We start from the raw sequence: 25823 nt of genomic DNA, 5'->3' as shown, positions 1-25823 counted from the left end.
CCGGGGTAGAGGGCGGCTGCGCTGGACAACAAGGGAGGGGGCGAGGGCCGGCCGGCCGGACGGACGGCGGGAGGGACCGCCGGGACGCGCGGGCATCGAGAAGGACCGCGGGGCGGCCGGCCGGCGGGCCGGCGCCCGCGGGGGCGGCGGGGCAGGGGCCCGGGGGAGGCGCGGACCCCGGGAGGCAGGTGAGACCGCGGGAGGACTGCTGAGGAAAGTGGCTGCGCTGGGCACTCGGGTCTCTGTGGGGTTGGAAGACACCCGCGCGGTACCCGCGAGTTTTTTTGGTGGGTGGGTGGGGGCACCAAGGCCTGGGATGGGTAGCCTCGAGAGTGTTTGGGGGCAGCCTGAGACAATTGGGGTTGGCAGAGGGAAGTCATAGAGGAGGTGGGGGTGGGGAGTGGGGGGTCCAGGAGTCCTAGGTCCGGGACTCAAGGCTCTCCACCCTCCTTCCCTGCCACTCGCTTCCCTTCCTCCACCCGCTCCGAGTTCCCTGCTAGCCCAGAGGAGGGGGAAAGGCATGTGCTGGGGGAAGGGCTGTCTTGAGGTTTATGCAGCCGGGCTAGGGGGTGAGCCTCCAAGTTTGGGCTATAGTGTGATTGTGCTTAGCGGAGAAGGAGGCAGCCAGGGCAGAGAGAGAGATGCCCTCTGCCTGCAGGAACCCCCCTCCTATCCCCTTACCCCAAAGCCTCGGAATGAAAGGGGTGGTGTCAGCTTTCCCCCTCCCCCAGGGCCTGTTGCTGGGTGGGCTGGGGGGAGCAGACTTTATTCAGAGCTGGCTCTGCCCCTGACTGAAAAGCTAGAGGTGAAATCAGGCAATGATTGACCCTTTCTCCATGTCCTCCTTTTACCAAGAGTACCCCTGTGCGTTGGAGGAACCTGGCGCAGGGCTGTGTAGTTGAGGGTTTTGGTGGGAGCCCTTTGCAGTCTTTAGGGAGACCAAGGGCTGGGAAGAGAGGAAAAGGCGGCACTGGACCTACAGATACACTGAGGAGGCTCCTCTACATCTGGAAAGGCCCAGAGTTGAGGCCCACGTCCCAGCGTGGTGGGTGGTGCTGGCACCGAAGGGCCTCGCCTTGGCAGCGCCTTTTGCCATGAACTTTCTGAAGTCGTTTTAAATCCCCTGGGGCCTCCTTTTGCCAAGGAGGGCAGGGGCAAACGGGCCCTGTGGATGGGACAACGGGAGGTGGTCAGGAAGAGGGTTTGGGCAAAGGCACTGGGTAGAGCCATTCTTGGGGCTGGGCCTTGGCCTCCTCCAGACTCTGAGCCTCCTGCTGAAGGAGCAGGGTTTCGGAGGAACTTGAGGTCTGCGTGGCCCTGGGCTGGGACTGCCAGGCTGAAGGGGACATTGCTCCAGCTGTGGGAGACGGGCCTGGAGCAGCAGATCTGTGAGAGAGAGCAAAGAGACCAGGGCCCAGGGGAGGAGGAGGTCAGAAGCAGTTCAGGAGCATTATTTCTGGGCAAGGGGAAGGTGGGATGCAGTCCTGGGGTTCATAATGATGGATTCCTGGGTAATGGAGTCTGGGGGAGGTTTTTTGACTCTGAACTGTGCCCTCCCCTTTTCCCTGCCATTCTAGCCTGGCATGGGGTGCCAGGAGTGCTGGGAGCCCAGCAGGTTTCCAGGATGGGATGGTTGCAGTGGGTTGGGCAGTTCCAGAGCCTTGAAGCTATCTATCCCTTTGGGGTTCGGAGTGTTCTTAGAAGGGTCATGCATTTCCCTGGACATTGTCTGCCCCTTCCTCTGAGGGTATGAACCAGATGCTAGGATGTGCTTCCAGGGGGCTGGGAATATGGCCAGAAACAGGTCCTTTGAGAACAGAGGTCTGAGCCAGTGGAGGGGGGTGGTGTTGTAGAGACAAGGCAGGGCGCTCGAGAATGGGAAGATGCTGAAGCAGAATGTCATGGGAGGGTGGGGGTGAGAAACTCGCTCTGGGCTCTGTCCCCAGCAGCTCTGGGGACTGACAGCAAGGACACAGGGACTGATAGAACCAGCATCTGACTGGCTGGGGAAACACGTATTCTTGCTCATGACTTTCCCATCTTTCCATTTCTTGAAAACTGGCAGAGGTTCGGTTGGAAATGATGTAGGGTGGGGAGAAGAATTAATATTTATTGAGTGCATACTACGTGACAGGCCCTGTTTGGACTCGTAGCGACCCTATAGGACAGAGTAGAACTGCCCCATAGGGTTTCCAAGGAGCGGCTGGTGGATTTGAACTGCTGACCTTTCGGTTAGCAGCCGTAGCTCTTAACTGCTGCACCGCCAGGGCTACTCACAACCATTATCCCCATTTTACAGATGAAGAAAATGACTCAGGCCGGTTGAGTAACTTGTGCAAGATCGTGCAGCTAGCAAATAATCACGCTAAGGCTTGAAACCTGGTCTTCTTCTGAAGCTTATGCTTCTAATGAAGTATTTTGAAGAGCCAGGCCTTTTTTGGTGACCTTTTCCAAATGCCAGCCCGACCAAACGTTTTGGATTCCTGATCTGTTCCTCCATGTATCTGAGAAGGATGGAGGCTGATGATAATGTTGAGGGGTTGAAGGGCATGCTAGGTTATGGGGTATAGGAGAAGAGAACTTGGGGTATAGCTGAGAAAACTTGGCTAAGGGTCACCCAGGGATGGGGGTTTCAGGGTGTACAGAAAGGTCTCAGCCTGGCTGCTGCTTTGTGGGCCCCTGGATGTCTGCTTGGAGTGTGACTCGAGCAGTCTGGTCCTGTGGCCACCTGGGGGTAAGCACGAGGTCCTTTCCCCTCTCAACCCCTAGTGAGTACAAATGTCATTGCTGCTAGCTCAGCAGGTTTAAGCATGAGGGGCCCCTCAGGGTGCCCTGCAAGCCTGGAGGAGCTCAGCCCTGGCGGCGACATATGCATCTGTGCATCACAGTGCTCTCATCCCTACCTTCTTCTGACCTGGCTGGCCTCAGCTGGGAGACTCCATTGAAGGTATTGTCATGAGTCCTCCCACCCCAGTTAGAGACACTGCCCACCAGGAAACGTGAGGTCTGGGACTGGTTTAGGTACCCGTGATTTCTGTAACTTGGGCCAGCGATACAAAACTGCCATGGATCTCAGTTTTGTTGTGTGTCAGATTTATCCTATATTAGCTTCACAGGGTTTTGGCAAGGATCAGATGGAGTTAGGCATGTGAAAGAACCCTGAAAAGTTCAAAGCACAGAGAAAGTGCATGGGAGTATTAACCATCCATCCATTCGTCTACTCAACGAACATTTATTTAGATCTTACTAGGGAGCTCTGGTGGCGTAGTGGTTAAGAGCTACAGCTGCTAACCAAAACGTCAGCAGTTCGAATCCACCAGCTGCTCCTTGGAAACGCTATGGGGCAGTTCTACTCTGTCCTATAGGGTCGCTGTTTGTCGGAATCAACTCGACGGCAGTGGGTTTGGTTTTTGGGTTTAGGTGTTGCAGGGAGTCCCTGGGTGATCCAGATGGTTGATTGCTGGACTGCTAACGTAACGTTGGTGTTTTGAATCCACCCAGAGGCGCCTCAGAAAAAAGGCCTAGTGATCTGCTTCCAAAAGGTCACACAGCCTTGGGAACCCCATGGAGCACAGTTCTACTCTGCAACACATGGGGCTGCTGTGAATCGGAATCAGCTTGCTAGCAGCTGGTTTGGTTTTGGCTTAAGTGTTGCAGATGCAGCAGTGAGCAAAACAGGCAAAATTTCTTGCCCTCATGCAGTTGACGTTCCAGTTAGGAGAGACATACAACGAACAAATAAGTAAAATATATAGAATAACAGTTGTGATAAGAGCTGTGGGGAAGAATAGAGCATAAGCTGGAGAAAGAGATAGGGAGCCCCAGGAAAGGGGGTTGCTATTTTAACAGGGGCAGTCAGGGGAAACCTCACTGATGAGAGGGCATTTGAGCTGTGACCTGGGAGAGGTAAGGGAGCGAGCCTGCAGCTCTTATTCCAGGCAGAGGGAGCAGCTGACACGTGCATGGTGTGCTGAGGAGCAGCAAAGAGGCTAATATGACTGAGTGCAGTGAGAAAGATAAAGAGTCATAGGATTATTATTAGTATTATTTCACATTAGCTGCTCTATACCAACGCCCTTGAGCTTTCTTTTCTTTTAACATGTATTTATTTAGTGCCTACTATGAGCCAAAGGTCCCTGGGTGGCACAAACGGTTTACACTTGACTACTAACCTAAAGGAGCCTTGGTGGCACAGTGATTAAGTGTTTGGCTGCTGACCAAAAGGTCGGCAGTTTGAATCCACCAGCTGCTCCTTGGAAACCCTATGGGGCAGGTTCTATTCTGTCCTATAGAGGTGAACCCACCCAGCAACACTATGGAAGAAAGGCCGGTGATTTGCTTCTGTAAAGATTACAGCCAAGAAAATCCTGTGGAGCAGTTCTCTGTAACACATGGGGTGGCCATCGGTCGGAATTGACTCAATGGCAATGGGTTTGGTTTTTTGGTTTTACTGAGCCAGGCACAGTAGTTGGTGCTAGGGATTAAAGAGCTCAACAAAATAGATGTAATCCTTTACCTTCACAAAGCTCACTGTCGTGGGGTGGAGATGCACATTAAGCAAGGAATTACTTGATTATAATTGTGAGAGGTACTTTGGAAGAAATGTACAGAGGGTAAAACGGGACCAAAGTTGTTTTGCTTAGGGGAGTGGGGAAAATTTCCCTGAGGAAGTGACATTTAAGCTGTGACCTGAGGGAGAAGTTGACTTTAGCTTGGTGAAGTATGTGTGTGAGATGGGGAAGGATGTGGAAAGATTCCCTTTTGTGCAGAGGTCCCTGACTGGAAGCTCAAAGGCTAAATTCATTCTGCGGACCTGACTTAATTGGCCTAAAGTGCTAAAGAAAAATGTGAGTTAGTTACCAACACTTACAAATCAGGAGGTAGCATGTTAAAATCTAGAATTTTTTTCAGCTCTTGAAAAATTAGAAGACCAGACCCCCATGGGACGCCAGTGTCAACAACCTGCAGGTGCTGCGTGGTGTTTGCCCTACTGCTCAGGATGTGAATGCTTTAGTTCTTCCCAGTTCTCCTGAACTTTACATGGGCCGCTTCACTCACTGACACAGGTGCTTGAGTTGTGACACACACACACCCCCACCCCACCCCCAGAAATCAGTGATTTTTAGGGAAACGGTGAATTTCTAATGACTTTGGAGTCACACAGATCTGGGTTGGAATCTTGGTCCTCCCACTTTTGCGGCTGCTTCATCTTGGACAAGTTACTTCACCTCCTTATGTCTCAGGTTCCTCACCTGTTGATTGGAGACAACGTCATCTATCTGAGAGTAGTTCTTTGAGGATAACGTGTATGAAGCACTTAGCTTGGCAATAGGAAGTGCTCAGTTAATGATAGCTGCTGGTGGTGGCAGTGGCCTCGATGGTGATATTAATACCATCTCCTTCCTTTCCTCCCAGCAGCATGTCGTGGTTTAGTGGCCTCCTGGTCCCCAAAGTGGATGAACGGAAAACAGCCTGGGGTGAACGCAACGGGCAAAAGCGTCCGCGCCGTGGGACACGGACCAGTGGCTTCTGCACCCCCCACTATATGAGCTGCCTCCAGGATGCAGAGCCTCCCAGCCCCACCCCTGCAGCTCCCCTTCGGTGCCCCTGGCAGGATGAAGGCTTCATCCGCAGGGGTGGCCCAGGCAAGAGCACAGAGCAGGGGCTGCGGGCAGTGGCCCTGGGCTTTGAGGACACAGAAGCGACAGTGGTGGTAGGGGTGGCTGAGCTGGCTCCCAATGTGGTGCCCAGGGGCAGGCGATCCTGCTGGCGCCGTCTGGCGCAGGTGTTCCAGTCAAAGCAGTTCCGCTCTGCCAAGCTGGAGCGCCTGTACCAGCGGTACTTCTTCCAGATGAACCAGAGCAGCCTGACACTGCTGATGGCAGTGCTGGTGCTGCTCACAGCTGTGCTGCTGGCCTTCCATGCCGCGCCTGCCCGCCCTCAGCCTGCCTATGTGGCCCTGCTGGCCTGTGCTGCCACCCTCTTTGTAGCGCTCATGGTGGTGTGTAACCGACATAGCTTTCGCCAGGACTCCATGTGGGTGGTGAGCTATGTGGTGCTGGGCATCCTGGCGGCTGTGCAGGTTGGGGGGGCCCTGGCAGCCACCCCTCATAGCCCCTCTGTAGGCCTCTGGTGCCCTGTGTTCTTTGTCTACATCACCTACACGCTCCTCCCCATCCGCATGAGGGCAGCCGTCTTCAGTGGCCTGGGTCTCTCCACCCTGCATTTGATCTTGGCCTGGCAACTTAACCGTGGAGATGCCTTCCTCTGGAAGCAGGTGGGTGGTAAGGAAGGTAGGCATGGGGAGCAGCAGACCAGGGATGAGAAGGGGTCTAGTAATAGAGGGGTGTGTGAGTCATGGGGATACGGGTCTTGGGTGGAGACTGGGTTTGGGATGTCTAGCGATATCTGGAAGGAGGGTCAAGAGCTGGAGGCCCAGTGTTAGGAGTTGGCCTCCATTAGGGATCTGGGGCCGAGGGTGCTGCTGGAGGGAGGGAGGGCCCTAGGAATTTGACTACCAGGACCCAAGCCTATACTCTGTCGCCATGGGCCATAGTCTTTGGCTTAAGACCCCTGAACTAGTGCAGCCTATAGAGATATAAGGCTGGAGGTGCGGTGCAGTGCCCGTGGGGCTTAGCCCCAGGGCCAGGGACGCCTGAGAGGACAGTGCAGGCTGTGTCTAGACCTTGGCATCTCTGGCCCTGCATTGACATCTGAGACTGAGGCCCTGGTGCCATCCCTGAAAAGCAGCTCAAGGTGGTGATCGAGAGGGATCGAGCAGGCTTGGATGGAGTTGACAAGGGAGGAGGTGTCTCTCCCCTGGACCAAGGCCATCTCTGAGAGGACAGGGAAGGAAGAGCTGGGGTCAGTTCTCTCCTGAGGCTGGGCATGGTTTGAGTGGGGTTGGACTGTAGAAGAGAGAGGCATTGAGGGTCTGATCTTATCCTTCTCTTCCCATCCTGGGCACCAGGGACCTGGCAGCCCTGCCTTGATGTTCTGTGCTCGAGCTGGCTACTTCCTTGGGGTTCCCTGTGGTGTGTGAGGTGGGGCTTATGTGGAGGGAGAAATAAGGGCTTGGTGCAGGCTGACTTGGTTGTCAAATGGGTTGCATTCTTCGCTGTGGGATCTTAGACAACTAGCCTCACCTCTTGGAGCCATAGTTTCCCCAGTCTGTAAAACTGGGATAAAAAATAATTTTTACCTCAAGATGTTGCTGTTAGGGACTCACCCTTTCCCAGAGTGGCATGGAAGCCCACAGAGCAGTGTTCTCACCTGGGGCCAGGGAGCGCTGTAGGGTTTGGTATCCAGTGAGGGGGCTTCTGGGAAGTGGAGCCTGCCATCTCATTAGGGGCGATGGAGCATGGGCTGAGATGCCGTTGGTCCGTACGGGGAGCAGAAACTAGGGTGTCTTCCCCAGCTGGTCCTTCGGAGGCTGCTGTGGGCACAGTTCCCTAACCAGCATACCTCACGGCTGTCCATCTGCACCCTGAGTTAGAGGGGGCCGGCCTGTGCTTTGCTCAGAGTTCGAGGGAGCGTTTCCCAGGGCTTGTGGTCTGCAGCCCACCCTAGCCCCAACCACAAAGGGGAAGTTGCCTGGGGCTCCCAGGGTGAGAAGTTGGGTACCTTGGCATTATGCCCTCCCCCGCTGTGCCTGTGCTCCAGAACAGACCGTACCTTTTTAAAAGTAACTTTATAGCCCGTTTGCTTGTGGAGCACATGCCCACAGGGTACTGTCAGACCTCGTAAAGGGCCAGAGTTCCTTGGCTCTTGCTAGCCCCCCAGCTCATTTTCCAGATTAGCTATCCCTCTGGGCTTTGGGGTAGGCTGCCCTCCTGGGGTGCCTCCACTCCCCCTTCCTCTCGGGCCGGCCAGGGTGTGGGTGGGTGTCTCTTGCCTGCTCTCAGCTGGTGTGGCGCCCAGAGCCGGGCCAGCGCCTGATTGGGGAGGTACTGCCCCACAGAGGCAGGACTGTGCCAGCTGCCTGCCTCCCTAGGGGTGCCCATCTGCAGCCTCACCCAGTGGGTCTCAGGAGGCACATTCTTAGGTTGGGTGGGTAAGTCCCTCCTCCCCCTGGGCCAGTCCCTGGGCCAGGGCTGCCTATACCCTTCCCCTGAGCTGAGAACGACTGAACGATCCCTGTACCCAGGTGGGCCTGTGGATTTCTGGATGGGCAAGCCCCTCCCAGATCCAGTCCCACTCTGGAAAGGAGCTTTCCTTCCCTTCTGACCCACTCCTTCAGACACTGAGCAGTTTCACCCAGTTTCACCAGCCTGGAGTCTCCTCCAATCCCGTGGCATCCATTTTTTCTCACAGTCAGATAGGGGTGTGTGTGTGTACAGAGTTATTTCAGTCTCTCGTCCCCCTTCCCCTTCCCTCCACTGTGACTCACATTTTCCTCTTGGGCTCCTGGGGCCAGGAAGGGAAGCTGCCTGGTTTGCCCCCCCTTTCCTTCTCCCCCACTGGGGGCTATTCTTAGAAACCCCCAAGGGAGATAGTGTGTTCCCCTCTTCACCCCTGCTATTGTGGGGGCGGGAGGGGGTGGTGGGAAGAGCAGAGAGCTCGACCCAGTCGGTGGGCTTGGGAGCTGAACTGGCAAGGAATGCTGGGAGCCAATCCTAGGGATCAGAGCTGGAAGAGGCTAGGGGCTTAGCCAGACCCACCACTCCAGTTCACCCAAGAGGAAACTGAGGTCCCAGGGATTAAGTGACCTGCCCAAGTTTGCAGGACAAGTTCTGGTTCCGGGCAGAGCCCGGAACTCCTGGCTTCCAGTTGGTGCTCTTTCCCTCCCTTCTCAAACCAGAACCCTGCCCCAGCCAACTCTCCAGAGTGCCAGGTTAACCCCTAAGTTTCCACAAACGCTGAAGCCACCTTCTCTTAGACTTGCTCTTCAGCCAGCGCTACTGGTGATGATTGGGGCTGTATAGCCTTAGAATGAGGGCCCTAGGGGGTGGGGCCTGGTGGGAAGAGACATGGGGGAGTTCTGACTCAGGGATGGCCTGGCATGGTGACTCTCCATCCCCGGTTAGATAGGGTTCTTTGTGTCAGTAGAATTGATGACTCCCAAGCCTGGGCCCTGAGCCCTGAGCCTTAAGAGCTCTGGGTGAATAGAATGAGTAGGAATCTTGGAAACTTGGAATGTACTAGACGGTAGGGTTAGGACACAGGCCTTGGGGTCTGGCTGTCCTGGACTCAAATCCCACGCCAGGTGCTTCGAGCTGTGTAATCATGGGCAAGTTATTTAGCTTCTCTCTGCCTGGTCCCTTACCTTTAAAATGGAGTATTATTACCCATCTCATAGAATTGTAAGGAATAAATTAGTTAGCGTATAGAAGACCCCCGGAGAATCCTGCAATATTGTAGGCAGTCAACAAACTAGCCACAGTGATAATAATAATAATAATGGTAATTATTATTGTCAATTATGTCAAGGTAGGGAGAGACTTTAGAGATTTTATTCCCCCTCTTCAGGTTATAGATGAGCAAATGGAGGCCCAGAGAGATGAGGTCACTTGTCTGGGTCACTCACAGGAAGATTAGAGCTCAGATCTCCTGGGTATTATCCTGTAAGGGGAACCGCATGCAAAAGGAACAGCATTTGTCTTTTGTTTGGGGTGTTTGTGGGGCTGAGCCCTTTGACCTACCTGGCCCTAGTTGGTGCTTCTGCTCCCAGGAGCTTTGAAAAGATCTCATTTCTAGCCATGGAGTAATTCAAGTCAGGGTTGGGGACTGGAGTCGTGTGAGGAGTGGGGGCCATGTACTGCAGGGGTGGGGAGCAGCTCGGGGACAGACAGGGCACAGGACCCCAGCTTCCTCCCCAAAGGAGCTTCCACAGGGAGCCTGGCAAGTGGTTTGGGGGGATGGTCACCTACCTGCCTCTGTCACCGTCTTGCAGCTCGGTGCCAACATGCTGCTGTTCCTCTGCACCAACGTCATTGGCATCTGCACACACTACCCGGCTGAGGTGTCTCAGCGCCAGGCCTTTCAGGAGACCCGCGGCTACATCCAGGCCCGGTTGCACTTGCAGCATGAGAATCGGCAGCAGGTGGGGCTGCTCTCCCCAACCAGGGCCTCTCTCAACTGCAGCCTGAAAGAACTTTCAGAGCAGATTCACTGCCTTGTACAATCCATGGGGTACAGTGTAGATGTTCCCCTGGGTTGTGCATCACAGAGGCCCGTGACATGGGGACTCCTGTCCAGTCCGAGGGTGGAGGGAGGTGGGTTGAAGGTGGTTAGAGCTGGGGTGTGTATCTGCTGAGGGTTTTCATAGGGCAGGGGCAGGCCACAGTCCAGAAGGAATGCTCAGGCCTCCAGAGAGGTCTGGGAGGGCCATGAGGATGTGGAGGGACCAGAGGGGTTGGGATGTGAGGTAAAGAGGAAAGTGGTGCCCTCATGGAGCCACTGGTCTAGGAGCGGCTGCTGCTGTCCGTGTTGCCCCAGCACGTTGCCATGGAGATGAAAGAAGACATCAACACAAAAAAAGAAGACATGATGTTCCACAAGATCTATATCCAGAAGCATGACAACGTCAGGTAGGGTGGGGGTAGGAGGAGGCCAGGAAGGGTGTGGAGTGTGGGAGTCTTTGAGGGGTACATGGCCCCTCCATCCTCCGCCGTCATCCCCAGCATCCTGTTTGCGGACATCGAAGGCTTCACCAGCCTGGCCTCCCAGTGCACTGCACAGGAGCTGGTCATGACCCTGAACGAGCTCTTCGCACGCTTCGACAAGCTGGCCGCGGTGAGGGTGCTGGGACTGGGGGCAGAGCAGCCTGTGGTGCGGGGGCAGACAGAGTGTGCATTGAGGATGGTGGGCTAGGCAGGCTGTAGGGGCAAAAATAGAGGTGACTCTTTCCTCCAACTCTTGTCCCCTTCAGGAAAATCACTGCCTAAGGATCAAGATTTTAGGGGACTGCTACTACTGTGTGTCAGGGCTGCCAGAGGCCCGGGCAGACCATGCCCACTGCTGTGTAGAGATGGGGATGGACATGATCGAGGCCATCTCGTAAGCAGCACCCCACTCCCAGGCTTCCTGGAACTGTAGGTGTCCCACCCCTCCTCCCCTTTGATGTGTCCTCAGAATTTCCCCTCGGTCATGGCTCCTCCTCTGTCTTTGAGATCCATCACCAGGGAGGGGAGTGGCCCTTTCCCCCTCTCACCATCCACATATAGTCAGCCTCCTCCGTGGGGACATTCACAGGTCACTACTCCTCTCCAGCCTGTGCAGGGACTGATGTGCACCCTTAGACCCCAGCCACTTGAGTATGGGGGATCGGGGAGGATCCGGGCTGGAGAGAATGCCAGCTGGGGAAGGCTGAAGTGAGAACAGTGACACCTCTCCAGCTTAGTTCCATGAGATGCTGCTGGGCCCCTGCTGGCAAACACAGCTCTCAGACATTTGTCCTTGAGCTCCATGCAGCCTTCTGCACATGTCCAACCAAGGCTGAGCTCCTGCCCCCTGCACCTGGGTCTGTCCTTTCTGGTTTGGCTCCAGGGGGAGTTAGGGGCTGGGCTGTGGGGTGGGAGTGGGGCAGGCTATGCCAGGAGCTGAGCCAGAGCCACGTCCTCCTAGGCTGGTGCGTGAAGTGACAGGTGTGAACGTGAACATGCGCGTGGGCATCCACAGTGGGCGTGTGCACTGCGGTGTCCTTGGCCTGCGGAAATGGCAATTTGATGTGTGGTCCAATGACGTGACCCTGGCCAACCACATGGAGGCAGGGGGCCGGGCCGGGTGAGTGGGAGTGGAGGGGTCCTGGCAGTGGGGGATGGGAGCTAGGTGGGAGAGCCAAGGTCTCACCCTTCTGACCCCACACAGCCGCATCCACATCACTCGGGCCACACTGGAGTACCTGAACGGGGACTACGAGGTGGAGCTGGGCCGAGGTGGGGAACGCAACGCGTACCTCAAGGAGCAGCACATTGAGACCTTCCTCATCCTGGGTGCCAGCCAGAAGCGGGTCAGGGCCAGGGTGGGACTGGGGGAGGGAGGCAGGGGCTGGGGGAGGGTGGCAGGGAGAAGGAGAAATGGTAGGGAGGAGCAGGCAGAGGCCTTGTCTGGGCCCCTCTTCTGAGCCTGTACCCGTGCTGCCTGCACAGAAAGAGGAGAAGGCCATGTTGGCCAAGCTGCAGCGGACACGAGCCAACTCCATGGAGGGGCTGATGCCACGCTGGGTGCCTGACCGTACCTTTTCCCGAACCAAGGACTCCAAGGCTTTCCGCCAGATGGTGAGGGCCCGCAGCACTGGGACCCAGGGCCTCACTTCCTTGTCTCCCTCAACACTCTACGTCCCCTCCCCTCTTCTGCCTTCCTTGTTGAGGCTGCCATCTCCATGGATGGTGATTACAGTGTTGGGGACAGGAGGGATGCTTTCATCCTAGGGGTCCCAAGTCCCCCAGAATATATGGTGGGAAAACCCTCAGCACAGTGTGGGGAGGGGTCATAGAAGGTGGTGGTCTGCCTCTCATCTCGCACACTCTGTCCCTTTTTCCAGGGCATTGATGATTCCAGCAAAGACAAGTAAGTGGATTTTGAGGAGGGGAAAGGGAAGGGAAGAAGGTGCTTGGGCCCTGGGACAGGGCTGTGGGGAGCTAAGATCCTCTTTCCCTGGCCCTGGACGTGTTGTCTGGGAGGCAGGTGCCACAAGCCTGGCTCACACTCCCTTCCTTGGGTGCTGCCTGTGTCCTTCCCCACTCATGGGAAATGCTCCTGCATCTGGTGGAAACATTTCCCCTGCCCTCAGCCGGGGTGCTCAAGATGCCTTGAACCCCGAGGATGAGGTGGACGAGTTCCTGGGCCGTGCCATTGACGCACGCAGCATCGACCAGCTCCGCAAGGACCATGTGCGCCGGTTCTTGCTCACCTTCCAGAGAGAGGACCTTGAGAAGAAGGTTTGGGGGATACAAGGGCAGAAGGACAAGGGCTGGTGGGGGGTAGGTCCAGGCAGGGAAATTTGAGCACAGGTGATGGAGCAGGAGAGGGTTTTGGGGAATGGCAAGGGAACCACAGGGCACAGTAGGATCCATATTAATCGGGCCAACTGCTTCTCCTCCCCCTTGAGGCCCCTGGCAGTGCACTGCCCCTTGCCGTCCCTGCCTCCCCCAGGGACAACCCAGCCCCCAGCTCAGCCTCCTCTCCTTCAGTACTCGCGGAAGGTGGACCCCCGCTTTGGAGCCTATGTCGCCTGTGCCCTGTTGGTCTTCTGCTTCATCTGCTTCATCCAGCTCCTCGTCTTCCCACAGTGAGAGCCCTATTCCTCCTCTCTCTGCTTTCCTGCCCCTCCATTACTTCCCAGAATTTTTCCAAATACCCACACAAGCCCACAGTCCCTGGGCCTGCACCCCTGCCTATCCTGGGGGTGAGACAGGGATGCCCAGTCTTCCAGAGTAACATTTTTCCTGGCCCTGTTCTGCACCAGCTCAACCCTGATGCTCGGGATCTATGCCAGTACCTTCCTGCTGTTGCTGATCACTGTGCTGATCTGTGCTGTATACTCCTGTGGTTCAGTATGTAGGAGACTTCAGGGGCTGCGGGGGTGGGCAAGCTGGGTGAGCGACAGGGAGGGGTCATATGGGGAGAGGAAAGAGAAGGCCATGCCTCTCCAGTTGGGCCCATCCCTGTTAGCCTTCCCCATTGGCTGGCACTCCTCCAACCCTCCGTCTCTTGCCTGCCGCCAGCTGTTCCCTAAGGCCCTGCAACGTCTATCCCGCAACATCGTCCGCTCACGGGCACACAGCACTGCGGTTGGCATCTTTTCGGTCCTGCTTGTCTTCACCTCTGCTATCTCCAACATGGTAAAGGTCCAATGGGAATTCTCCCACCTCTATTCTGTGCCAAGCACTGCTCTGGGCACTGGAGGGTACAGAATAAGACACATTTCCCGCTCTCAGAGAGCCCACTATCCTGAAGGAAGGGGTAGGATCAGTTGTCCCTCCTCCTTGCTGTCCCTGTCTCTTTTGATACCTGAGTGAGAACCTTGGTCCCTGGGGGATAAGGCACCTGGGCGTGGCCCTTGTGACACTTCTCCTCCTTGGAAACCCTGATATGCGTCTCCCACTTTTGCAGTTCACCTGTAACCACACCCCCATCCGGACCTGTGCAGCCCGGATGCTGAATTTAACACCCGCCGACATCACTGCCTGCCACCTGCAGCAGCTCAATTACTCTCTGGGCCTGGATGCTCCCCTGTGTGAGGGCACCGCACCCACCTGCAGCTTCCCCGAGGTGTCCGAGCAGTGCTCAGGCAGGGGGGAGGTCCTGACCAGTACCAGTTAATGACCCCTCTGTGCCAGGCCTGGTGATGGGCACTGGGGACTCAGGAACTCACCAGAGTCCCCAACTCCAGGAGCAGCCAGGGAGCCTGGGTAGTGTAGGGACTGGGCATGGAGGGCGAAGGAAATTCAGGTTTGAGGGTCATGGAGCAGAGGTTAGGCCAGGCAGGGAAGTGCAGGGCTCCCCCTGCATGGGGCACCCTGGCCTTGGCCTTCACCCAACGCTGCCTCTGCCATCGCCCCCCAGTACTTCGTTGGGAACATGCTGCTGAGTCTCTTGGCCAGCTCTGTCTTCCTACACATCAGCAGCATTGGGAAGTTGGCCATGATCCTTGTCCTGGGGCTCATCTATTTGGTGCTGCTTCTGTTGGGTCCCCCAGCCACCATCTTTGACAACTATGACCTACTGCTTGGCGTTCATGGCTTGTGAGTCTGTTCTCATCCCCTTTAATCCCCCAGGGCCTCCCTGACCTGCTGGGTCACTGTGAGCCTTTCTGGTGCCCAGGCCCCATGCCCTTGGCATGCCACTGCTCACCCTCACATCACCCCAAACAGTGTCCCCAAGGAAGCCCCAGTCCTGGGAAATTCCTGTATCTTTAGACTAGAATTGAAAAAAAATTCCCTCTCACATTTGCATGGTACTTTCATATCCACTGTCTTAACCACCTGTAAGTCACACAGCTGATTGATGGCAGAACCCTGGGTAGGAACCAAAACTCTTGACTCCTGCTTGAGGTCTTTGCCTGGGACAGCACATGGGCTTTTTCTTCAAAACCCCACCCCTTTGATGTGTGCTTGGCGTGGTAGAAAAGGCCTCTGAAGTCTCCCAGGTTTGAATTCCTGCTCAGGCTCACATTAGCTGTGTGACCTTGGACAGGTGAGGTAACCTCTCTGAGCCTCAGTTTCCTCATCTGTAAAATGGCAATACCACCCCTTTACAGGGTAGTTGTAAAGAGTGTAGTAACTGACATTTATCAAAGGCACTTCAGTAGGCATGTGCAAGGCATTGGGTTAAGCTTTTTACACACATTTAGATCTGATTCCTGTTTTACTGATGAGGAAACAGCCTTAGGAGAGTTAGGCAACTTGACCCAGGTCACATAGCTTGTAAGTAGAGGAGTCAGGAGTGGAACCTTCTCTTAACCTTTGCTCTTAATGAGTTAATATAAGTCCTGGCCCAGTGCCTCCCTTATGACACGTCCTCAGTAAATGCAGTCTCTTGTCTCTTCCCCCACCATTCGCCAACCAGTGACCCAGGAAACACTGATGACTTTGTCTCTTGTGTCTTCCTGCCAGGGCTTCTTCCAACGAGACCTTTGATGGGCTAGATTGGTGAGTGAGGCTCTGGGGCAGCAAGGATGGGGCTGTCACATGCCTCCTTCAAACACTGAGCATGCCTCTGCTTACCTTCAGCCCGGCTCCAGGAAGGGTGGCACTCAAGTATATGACCCCTGTGATTCTGCTGGTGTTTGCCCTGGCACTCTATCTGCATGCCCAGCAGGTGGAGTCGACTGCCCGCCTGGACTTCCTCTGGAAACTGCAGGTGATGGAGTGGGACCTTGGGGGAGCGAGGAAGGTCCTGGGGGTGGAGCCTGGGCCATACCAGAAATGCATCTCTTGCTAGCTGGCCAAGGGTCAGGCTGCCCCAAGCCCACCCTGGCTCCATGCCTGCCTCTTCTCTATGCCCATCCCAGGTCCCCTGCCCTGTCCTGTACCCGCCTGCTTCACTCCCCTGCCTGTCCTTTAGGCCTTATCTGTGTCTGTGCCTTCCTTCCTCCATGTGATTCCCTCTGATGCCCACCTGCAGGCCTTGGCCACTGCACCTACCCCTTATGAGTACTGGGCAATAGGTAATGGGTGTGGTGTCCACAGGCAACAGGGGAGAAGGAGGAGATGGAAGAGCTCCAGGCCTACAACCGGCGACTGCTGCACAACATCTTGCCCAAGGACGTGGCCGCCCACTTTCTGGCCCGTGAGCGCCGGAATGATGAACTCTACTATCAGTCGTGTGAGTGTGTGGCTGTCATGTTTGCCTCTATTGCCAACTTCTCTGAGTTCTATGTGGAGCTGGAGGCAAACAACGAGGGCGTCGAGTGCCTGCGGCTGCTCAACGAGATCATTGCAGACTTTGATGAGGTACTTGTCTAGTTGCCTGGACAAGTGGGAGTGGGGGGATTTAGAGGCTGAAGGAGTGGGGAAAACTTTGGATAGAAGGCCAGGATTGGAGGGAGTGGCTGGCAATGGAAGGAGGAAGGAAGATTGGATGAGACCCAGGGATGTGAGGGGGGCAGGAGTAAGGGTAGGTACAGTGGAGGCAGGGACAGGGAAGTCCCTGCCTGCATTTTACAGAGGCAGCAAGGGGGTCATCCTTGTTGGGGCAGGGTCACCACTGTAGGGGAGGAAAGGATATTAGGGCCTGTGGGGGCAGCATAGGTGCTAGGTGGATGTCATCAGAGAAGGCGTAGTCTGTGGACAGAGCCCATGGGGCCAAGCAAGATGGCCCTGAATAGAGAAAATGGAAGCAAATGGGGAGCTGAATCCTGGATATCGAGGTCAGGAATGGGCCATTCGCTGTTCTGGAGGGAAGTCACTTCCTCACTCTGGGACTCAGGTTCCCAGCAAGTGAGGGTTGGAGTAATAGATGCCTGATATCCCTCCTGGGTGGTGCAGACGGTTTGCGTTCAATTTCTAACTTAAACGTTGATGCTTCAAACCCACACAGTGGTGCTGTGAAAGAAAGGCCCGGATCTGCTTCTGTAAACGTTGTTGTTGTTAGTTGCTGTCGAGTTGATTCCGACTCATGGCAACCCCACGTGTGCAGAGTAGAACTGCTCCAGAGGGTTTTCAGGGCTGTGACCTTCAGAAACAGATCGCCTGTCTGCAGAGGCGCCACTGAATGGGTTTAAACTGCCAACCTTTCAGCTAGCATCGAGCACTTAACCATTTGCAGCACCCAGGTACTCCAGTCTGTAGAAATTGCAGCCAAGAAAACTCTATGGAGTAGTTTTACTCTGTAACACATGGGGTCGCCATGAGTTGGAATCAACTGGATGGCAACGGGTAATATCCTTTCTGAGATTCTGGGTTCTATGAGGGAGCTATGAATTTGATCTAAAGCTCTGTGCCCAAGTCCTGACCTGGGTTTCTGATAGCTGCCTGGTGAAGGAGACCTGTTTTCCTGGCTCCTCAGTCCTACACTTAGAGTTGCAGCTGGAAGGGGACTCAGTCACTATAAAGAGGGGTGTTTTTTGAGGTGGGGGAGAGGGGAGGGGCTGAGGCGTGGGGAATGAGTGTTGGGGCAGGGCTGGGTTTGGCCTCTAACCTTTACAGCCAGACCCCCCTGTGCTGTCCAGATCATCAGTGAGGAGCGGTTCCGGCAGCTGGAGAAGATCAAGACGATTGGCAGCACCTACATGGCTGCCTCCGGGCTGAATGCCAGCACCTACGATCAGGTGGGCCGCTCCCACATCACTGCCCTCGCCGACTATGCCATGCGGCTCATGGAGCAGATGAAGCACATCAACGAGCACTCCTTCAACAATTTCCAGATGAAGATTGGTGAGAGGGCCTGGCTGTCTGCCAGGCTTTCCCAGGACCATTTCTGGGTGGAGCTGAGGGAGCAGCTAGGGATGGGATTCTCCATCAGGTGCCTTTGGGGTTTCCTCCCTCAGGCCTCCTGTATCAAACCGAGTCTGATAGTAAGAACAGAGATCATTTATTGAGGGCCTACTATGTGCTAGGCACTGTCCTAGACACTTTTGAGCACATTTGAATCCTCACATTCTTAATATCCCCTTTTACAGATTAAAAAAGGAGCCCTGGTGGCGCAATGGTTAAGTGCTTGCCTGTAACCAAAAGGTTGGCAGTTTGAACCCACCAGGACCTCTGCGGGAGGAAAGACCTGGAGCTCCGCTCCTGTAAAGATTGCAGCCTAAGAAGCCCTATGGGGCAATTCTGCCCTGTCCTATGGGGTTGCTGTGAGTTGGAATCGACTCGACGGCACACAACAACAACAGATACAGAGACTGACTGTCAGGGAGAGTCAAGTAACTCACCCAAAATCAGCTAGTCAGTGTCTGAGCTGAGATTGGAAACCAGGTTTATCGAAACTCCAGGACCTGTGCACTTATCTACAGCCAGTCTGATAAGAAGTACTTCCTTTCCGATGAACTGGAGGATAGTAAATAACAATATTAATAAATTAAGAATATTAATAACAGTAACTACTGGAATAGTTAATAATAGCATGGGTTCTGGAGTCAAACAGTCTGGGTTTGAATTTTGGCCACTCTACTTACTGGCTAATTCAGCAAGTCACCTAATTTCCCTAAGCTTCCGTTACATTATATCCAGCTATTCATCTCTAAGTCCCTGGGTGGCACGAATAGTTAAGCACTCAACTACTAGCTGAAAGGTTGGCCAAAGATTGCACCCAGAGGTGCCTTAGGAGACAGGCCTGGTGATCTGTTTCTGATCACAGCCTTGAAAACCCTATGGAGCATGGGGTCGCCATGAGTTGGAAGTGACTCGATGGCAACTAACAACAACAGCCATCTGTAAAGTGGGGATGATAGTATTTCCCTTGTAGGACTGTTGTGAGGATGAAATAATGTGGCTGGCACAGGGCGAACATCCAGTAGATTAGTCACTATATGGAATAGCTGTCTTGACTCAGGAGCTCCTCAGCCGATGTACCCAGATCTTCCATTCGTAACAACTAGGAGACTGGCTCTTTTCTGCTTTCTCCTCTGGGTCCTTCTCAAGGTGCCAGGAGGTGTGATGACTCCCTGGGCTAACTCTGAAGTGTCCACCAGTCTCACCTTCTTGTTACTCTTCCTACCTCAGGATTGAACATGGGCCCAGTTGTGGCAGGCGTCATTGGGGCTCGGAAGCCACAGTATGACATCTGGGGGAACACAGTGAATGTCTCTAGCCGTATGGACAGCACAGGGGTCCCTGATCGAATCCAGGTGAGGGGGATATGGGTGAGGCTGGGAGAGGTACAGGTCCAGAGGGTGTCCACAGGGCCTTCTTTTCGGTCAGCTAGGGCAGGCAGGGGCAGGGTGGCAGTGTTGTGTGGCTGGAGAGGTAGGATTGGGGGAGGGGAGCTCACATGACTAGATAAGTCCTGGGCCCCTGCAAACACAGCAGGAAGGAATCCAGGCTAAACGGGCTCCCCTCCCACCCCCCCAGGTGACTGCGGACCTGTACCAGGTTTTAGCCTCCAAGGGCTACCAGCTGGAGTGTCGAGGGGTGGTCAAGGTGAAGGGCAAGGGGGAGATGACCACCTACTTCCTCAATGGGGGCCCGAGCAGTTAGCAGGGCCCAGCTGCAAATTCAGCAGAAGGGACCAAGGTGGGCATTGAGCAGGCTTTGTGCTTGCTGGTGCAGCTGTGGCGGGGGCCCTGGACCTTCCGACCCTGCCAACCACGGAAGGGAAAACCCCAGCCAGCTGTGCTCATACCACGCTCATCTGCCCTCAGCCTGGTGAACGAGGGGATACCAAGAGGATTATGCAAGTGACTTTCTTTTTTAATTGGGGCAGGGCTGTCCCCTCTCGTTTCTTCCAGTTTTTGGGTCCAGAGGAGCAGGTGGAAGTAGAGGCAGGAGGAGCCCTCCTCTCGGAGAGATTGATTAAAATGGCAGTTTGCCATGCCTGCCCCTCCCTGTCTATCTGGGCAAGAGGCTCAGGGCTGGGCCCTTCCTTTCCCTCTTTTTTCTGGGAATATTTTGTACAAAGTCTAGGGCAGGCATGCAGAGTGCCTATTCCATGCTTGCCTTTGCTAAGCCTGCGACCCCAGCACCGGTCCTGGGCACCCCGCCCCAGCCAGGTCTCCTTCCTAGTTCCTAGGCACGGGCAGAGGAGGGAGATGTTCTCGGGGACCCAGCTCTGCCCATATTTCAGAGGAATGTTTCCATTTGCCAAATCCTCATCCCATGATCTGTCCCCAAAGGGGAACAAAGGGACTTCGGACAGCTCTGATTTAGCCCCAGTTCCTACACAGCTCCAGGGAATGGGGCGTCTGGTCTCATTGGTACTGTGAAAATACCTGGCTGGAGAGCCAGGGCATGTGTGGGGTTGTCAGAAGATCAGGAGCTGGAAGTTCACCTGCAGGTGCCAAAGAGAGCAGGCTGGCTGGGGAGAGGGGTGGTGCCAGCTCTGGTGGGCCTGGCACAGTCAGGATCAGGGCACTCTGCCCCAGCAACTTGCTGTCTGCTGGCACGGGGGCACACAGCATCTCTGTCCCTTCCATTGCCAAATAGAAAAGGGTCAGGGCATGGAGCAAGATGACCCTGATCCCAAACCTGTCCTCCCCAGTCTGGCTCTGGGGAGGGCCTGTGTGTTTGTGTATCTGTGCGTGCATGTTGGTCTTTGTGTGCGTATCTGTTTTCCAGGTCTGTATGTGTCCTTGTGCTCCTGCTCCTCAGCCATCCACCTGGTTGCCTCTCTCTTGTGGGCCTCTGTCTTTCGGGAATAAGACAGGGCTTCCTATTTCCAGGGATGGAGAGACATGCCCAGGTTGCACAGGAGTGGGACGGGGTGTGGTAGCAAAAGGAGGGTGGTTCTGGGGAGAGGAGTCCTTTTTGTGCCAAATCCCTAAGTGCCGTTTGGGGGCCACATGTGCAGCATGACTGTCTCCCCGTCTGGGGCAGGAACCCAAGCGCCTGCTTCAGCCCCAGCACTCCATGCACTTGAACTGCCTGGGGTTTGGTGGGCAGGGGCTCCAGAATTTCCTGGGTTCCCCAGCTTGTGTCTGGGGATATGGTAGGATTTGGGACTGAGGTAGCATGGGATACCTCTGAGGACCCAGATATTGGTACTAGAGGATGGGCAGAGGAATCTTGAACTTTGCCTTCCTCAGCCTTCAGCCTGAGTCTAGTATGTCCCCGGCCCCCCAAGTGAAGCCTGCAAGGGCTGGTGGAAGGGCTAGGAGGGTGGATTCTAGATTCCCTTCCTATCCTTGCCTTCCTTTTACCCCTTTCCCCAAAACCTCCTTGGCTCTGGCCTGAATTAAGTTGGTGCCTTGGTTTCTCTGTCTGAACCTATTTAAGCCAGAGGCATTAGCCTAATTTTTGCTTGGAGATTGCTTTGTTTTGGAGGTGACTAGAGAGGCAGAGGAGAGAGGGTCCCCAGAGTTGCTGGGTTTGGGGAATGGAAGGGTCTGGTGATTCTCTTGCCCTTCCTCATGCCCCTTCTGACTCCAGCTCCCTGCAGAGGCCTGGTTTCTGGTTCGGTAATGCCTGCCTTGGGGAGTCTTCCTGCATCAATCAGTGGGGCACCAGGCACTTCATTAGTCAAGGCAGGAGGAGGGGAAAAAACGAGTTGGTCCAGACAGAAAATCAACTCTCCTTCCCCTAGCCATATCCCTGGATAGGAAGGGACTGCTTGGCGTCATGATGGGAGTAAGTAGACTAGAGTGGGAAGACCTCAGCCTTGGGTGACTTGTCTTTGCTTCTTGCCAGGTGGGAGGGGCCTGTCCACACCCTGGCTCCCCGCACCACAGTGCCAGCCATGCCCTTCTCCTGGGCTACCATTGCCCTCTTCCTCACCAGTAGGTGGGAGTTAGGGGATGGGAGGCCCATGGGCTTTGGTTTTATAATGTAACCACTGTGGGAGGGGGGAGGGTGGTGTACCATGTATTTCAGTGAAATATTTAATATATTTAAATATCAATAAAATCAAACTCTTTGTAAAATTCTCTGTTCTCCGCAGCTGTTCTGGGCCCCAGGTTGGGTAGAAGTGGTAGAGCCTGGTGGAGGAGGTAGCCTCCAGCCCCAGGGCTCTGTGGGCCTTTCTTGTCGGTCGTCAGAGGGCTCCCTCTGGCTCTCTCCTGCCAAGGTGAAGTTGCAGTGTCTTCAGGGAGCATGGCTACTCTAGGCCCTTCAGCCTTGTGAGGACCCCCTGCTATGCATGAGGTCAGGACCCCTCTGGGGTGGTCTTTCCAGTGCCCAGCTCCTCCCAAACCTCTTACACCAAGGTCTGGCTCCTATAGGAAACTCTCATACCTGCTCTCACAGAATACTCCCCTACACATACCTTCTAGTACACACAAGTGACTTCTAGTCGAATCTGTTTACTGTGCTTTCTGGATCCCCTCCTCTCTTTAGTCAGCCATTTGGACCAGAGTACCCTCTCCCTCTTTCCCCCTCTTTATACTACTGCCTCCACAGTCCATCTTGTCCTTCTGCAAACATATCCTGCTTAATACAGACTGAAGAGTCTGTCATTGAGAATAGAGTGATCCATAAACCTGGAAAGGAGAGAGAAGGTATCAGATTCAGCCAGGCGAGGCTGGAGTTGGGGGAGGGTCCCCCAACATAGCCCCCAAGACTGGCCATGAGGCAGGTGGGCAGGGGTGGTGATGGGGAAGTAGGGCGACTGCCAATGGATGGTGGTTGGAGAGGGTGGGGAGGCAGTCATGAAGAGAAGGTAACAAACCCAGGCTCTCACAGGATGCTGTAGACACTTGTGTCTGCTCAGAAGTCTTACACACAGGGAACACACAAAGACAGACAAGTCTTTAACTCCTGAGAGCCACTACAGCCTAGATTCTGGTGCCAGCTTTTCCTGGTAATGCCCGAACCTCTCCTTCTGTTACCTAACTCTGAGCAGAGATGAAACCATCTCTAAGGATTAAGTGAGGGGAGGTGGTACTTCCGTTGGTCTTCCCATTCCAACCCTTCCCAGCCTAACCTGGTCATTGGGCTTTTAATGAGACAGTGGTGGGGGTTCTGGATCCATGGCATGGTTTCCTCTGGGCGCACTCCTGGATCATGGGACCGCCAGAAGCTGAAGTTCTGGGCATCAGTCAAAGGAACTCTGAAGACCTGATTGGGGACTGAATGGATTAGAGAATGGGCAGGTTACTGAATTCCTTCTAGTTCTCTGCACCCTTTACTGCCACAGAGCAGCACAAACCCAGGCTAGTAACTGGGCCTGACCAGGTGCTGCGAGGTCCTGGGAATGTGGTCGCCACCCGCTGCTTCACTTTCGGATTCATCTCACACCCTTCAAGATCAGATGAATCAGCCTTGGTTCTTCCTACTGCTACAAGACAGCTTTTCCCAAGTGCTAAGATGGTGGAAAAACAAGTGGTAAACCCAGTTGCGAAATGTGCAAAATGGCATTCACTGGTTCATTCTTTTTCTTTTTTTTTTTGGCTGGGGGCTTACTCTTCCTCTGTCCCTTCCCTCCTCTCTGAAATAATGCCTGCCTTTGCACATTCCAGGTTGTTCGAAACTCAACAATGATACCAGCTCACATTTGTCTACTGCTAATGGATAGCATTTGTCAAGTGCCTCTCATGTTCTAGATGATGTATTAGATGATTTTTAAATTTTAAAATAATATCAGACTTACCTAGATGCTTTAAAAAATATTTTTACTATTTATTTGGATTAATCTAATTATACCAGTGTCTAAAATTTATACATATTTTTTTCACTTAGAATTACAGCCTAATATTCTGGCTTGCTATATAGTCTCTATAACCATTATTTAAAAAAAAAAAAAATCCTAATATTCCACTGAGTTGTTGTCGTTAGGTGCCATCGAGTCATTTCCAACCCACAGCAACCCTGTGTACAACAGAATGAAACACTGCCCGGTCCTGCGCCATCCTCTTTATTGGGGCTATGTTTGAGCCTATCGTTGCAGCCACTGTGTCAGTCCATCTCGTTGAGAGTCTTCCTCTTTTTCGCTGACCCTCTACTTTACTAAGCATGATGTCGTTCTCCAGGGACTAGTCCCTTCTGATAATGTGTTCAAAGTATGGAAGACAAAGTATTGCCATCTGTCCTTCTAAGGAGCATTCCGGCTGTCCTTCTTCCAAGACAGATTTGTTTATTCCGTCCATGGTATATTCAGTATTCTTCATGAACACCATAATTCAAAGGCATCAAATGCATATGATGCAAATGAAAATACCGTGGCTTGAGTCAGGTGCACGTTAGCCCTCAAGGTGTTCATCTTTCGGCACTATATCAGACAATATTCCGCAGCTATTCGTAAGTTTTTCACTGGCCAAATTTTTTAGAAGTAGACCACCAAGTCCTTCTTACCAGTCTGTCTTAGTCTGGAAGCTCTGCTGAAACCTGTCCACCCTGGGTGACCCTGCTGGCATTTGAAATACTGATGGCATAGCTTCCAGCAACACAGCAATACGCAAGCCACCACAGTACAACAAACTGACAAGTGGTGGATTCCATTGAGCAGATGTTATATTTTTGACTTAGCTGTTTTCCTAACGATAAGGTTTTAAAAAATTTGCTATTAGATAACCATCTTCACGCACATGCCTTTTAAAAATTTCTGAAAATATTTTTTTAATTAAACTTTTCATATAATTATATATTCACATGCAGTTCAAAGAAATAATCTAGAGAGATCCTGTGTACCCTTTACCCATTTCTCCCCAAGGGTAATACCTTGTAAAACTATAGTACAATATCACAGCCCAGCTACTGACACATTGATATGGAACAGTTCCATCAGCACAGGACCCTCACCTTGTCCTGTTATAGCCACACTCACCTCCTCCACCCATCCTGGCCCCACCTTGGCAATCAACAATCTGTTCTCCATTTCTATAATTTTGTAATTTAAAAAATGTTATATAAATGGAATTATACAGTATGCGACCTTTTTTGGATTGGCTTTTTTCACACAGCATAATTCTCGGATATTCAGCCAAGCTGATGCCTGTATCAGTAGTTTGTCCTAGATGCTTTCTTAAATGTATATTTTCTCCGACTTTCACACAATGCTAGACTATTATTCCCATTTCAGATGGTTCAGAGAGGTTAAGTGGTTAAAAACAACGTTCCCAAGGTCACACAGCTAGCTGGGCTATAGGTGGAGTTTAAACTTAGTTCAGTCAAATTGAGAAGCTAGTGCTTGGTTTACCATTCCTCACAGAAATAGCAAATGATAGTTCACAAAGTACTTTCCTAAATTATCTCATTTTTGATGTGATCCTCACAGCAATCCTGTGAGACTGTAGAGCAGGCATTTCTCTCTCTCTCTCTCTCTTTTTTTTTTTTTTACTTTTACAAATGAGGAAGCTGGTTAAATAAGAATAAGTGATTCACCTAAGGTGAGACATCTAAAAAGAGGCAGATACAAGAGACACACCATAAACTTAAAGACACAAACAAAACAAACCTCAAAGGATGGAAAAAATATATATCAAGCAAGCAACACTCAAAAAAGAGCAGGAGTGGCAATATTAATCTCTGACAAAGTAGAATTTAAAGTAAAATCCACCACAAAGGATAGGGAAGGACACTATATAATGATTAAAGGGTCACTACACCGGGAGGACATAACTATAATAAATATTTATGCATCCAATGACAGAGCTCCAAAATACATAAACTCCAACAGCACTGAAAAGAGAGAGAGACAGCTCCACAATAGTAGTAGGAGTCTTCAACACCACTTTCGGTGAAGGACAGAACATCCAGAAAGCTCAACAAAGACACGGAAGAGCTAAATGCTACAATCAACCAACTTGATCTCATAGACATATACCGAACACTCCACCCAACAGCAGCCAAGTA

At 53.3% G+C, this 25823-nt stretch overlaps 2 protein-coding genes across 3 annotated transcripts in view; one reads left to right on the top strand and one right to left on the bottom strand.

The window, feature by feature from the left end:
* On the top strand, positions 1-21961 carry ADCY6 (adenylate cyclase 6). 2 transcript variants are annotated; one of them, XM_023742351.1, is made up of 22 exons: positions 1-188; positions 5416-6277; positions 9893-10042; positions 10408-10529; positions 10623-10734; positions 10871-10998; positions 11566-11724; positions 11809-11950; positions 12090-12218; positions 12485-12510; positions 12734-12881; positions 13134-13231; positions 13409-13496; positions 13668-13784; positions 14056-14214; positions 14509-14687; positions 15558-15593; positions 15675-15804; positions 16134-16397; positions 17615-17819; positions 19107-19231; positions 19455-21961. In XM_023742351.1, the coding sequence occupies exons 2-22, from the start codon at positions 5420-5422 to the stop codon at positions 19578-19580; spliced, it is 3501 nt and encodes a 1166-aa protein (XP_023598119.1). In that variant the 5' UTR covers positions 1-188; positions 5416-5419; the 3' UTR covers positions 19581-21961. The 2 variants fall into 2 exon arrangements, with proteins under 2 accessions (XP_023598119.1, XP_004388327.1); XM_004388270.2 differs by lacking the exon at positions 1-188 and having other exon boundaries at positions 5401-6277; positions 19455-21820.
* Positions 21962-22323: 362 nt separating this feature from the next.
* The window catches only part of SPMIP11 (sperm microtubule inner protein 11), a 30914-nt gene continuing 27414 nt past the window's right edge, over positions 22324-25823 (bottom strand). The window contains exons 3-4 of the mRNA XM_004388269.1: positions 22957-23101; positions 22324-22513 (exon numbers count right to left, since the gene is read on the bottom strand). Of these exons, the coding sequence (XP_004388326.1) occupies positions 22465-22513; positions 22957-23101 (194 nt within the window). The 3' untranslated portion in view covers positions 22324-22464. The remainder of the gene's footprint in view (positions 22514-22956; positions 23102-25823) is intronic.

This window comes from Trichechus manatus, unplaced genomic scaffold (genome assembly GCF_000243295.1).
Source record: "Trichechus manatus latirostris isolate Lorelei unplaced genomic scaffold, TriManLat1.0 scaffold00209, whole genome shotgun sequence".
In the NCBI taxonomy this organism is placed as follows: Eukaryota; Metazoa; Chordata; class Mammalia; order Sirenia; family Trichechidae; genus Trichechus; species Trichechus manatus.
This window is presented reverse-complemented; position numbering and strand designations above follow the sequence as displayed.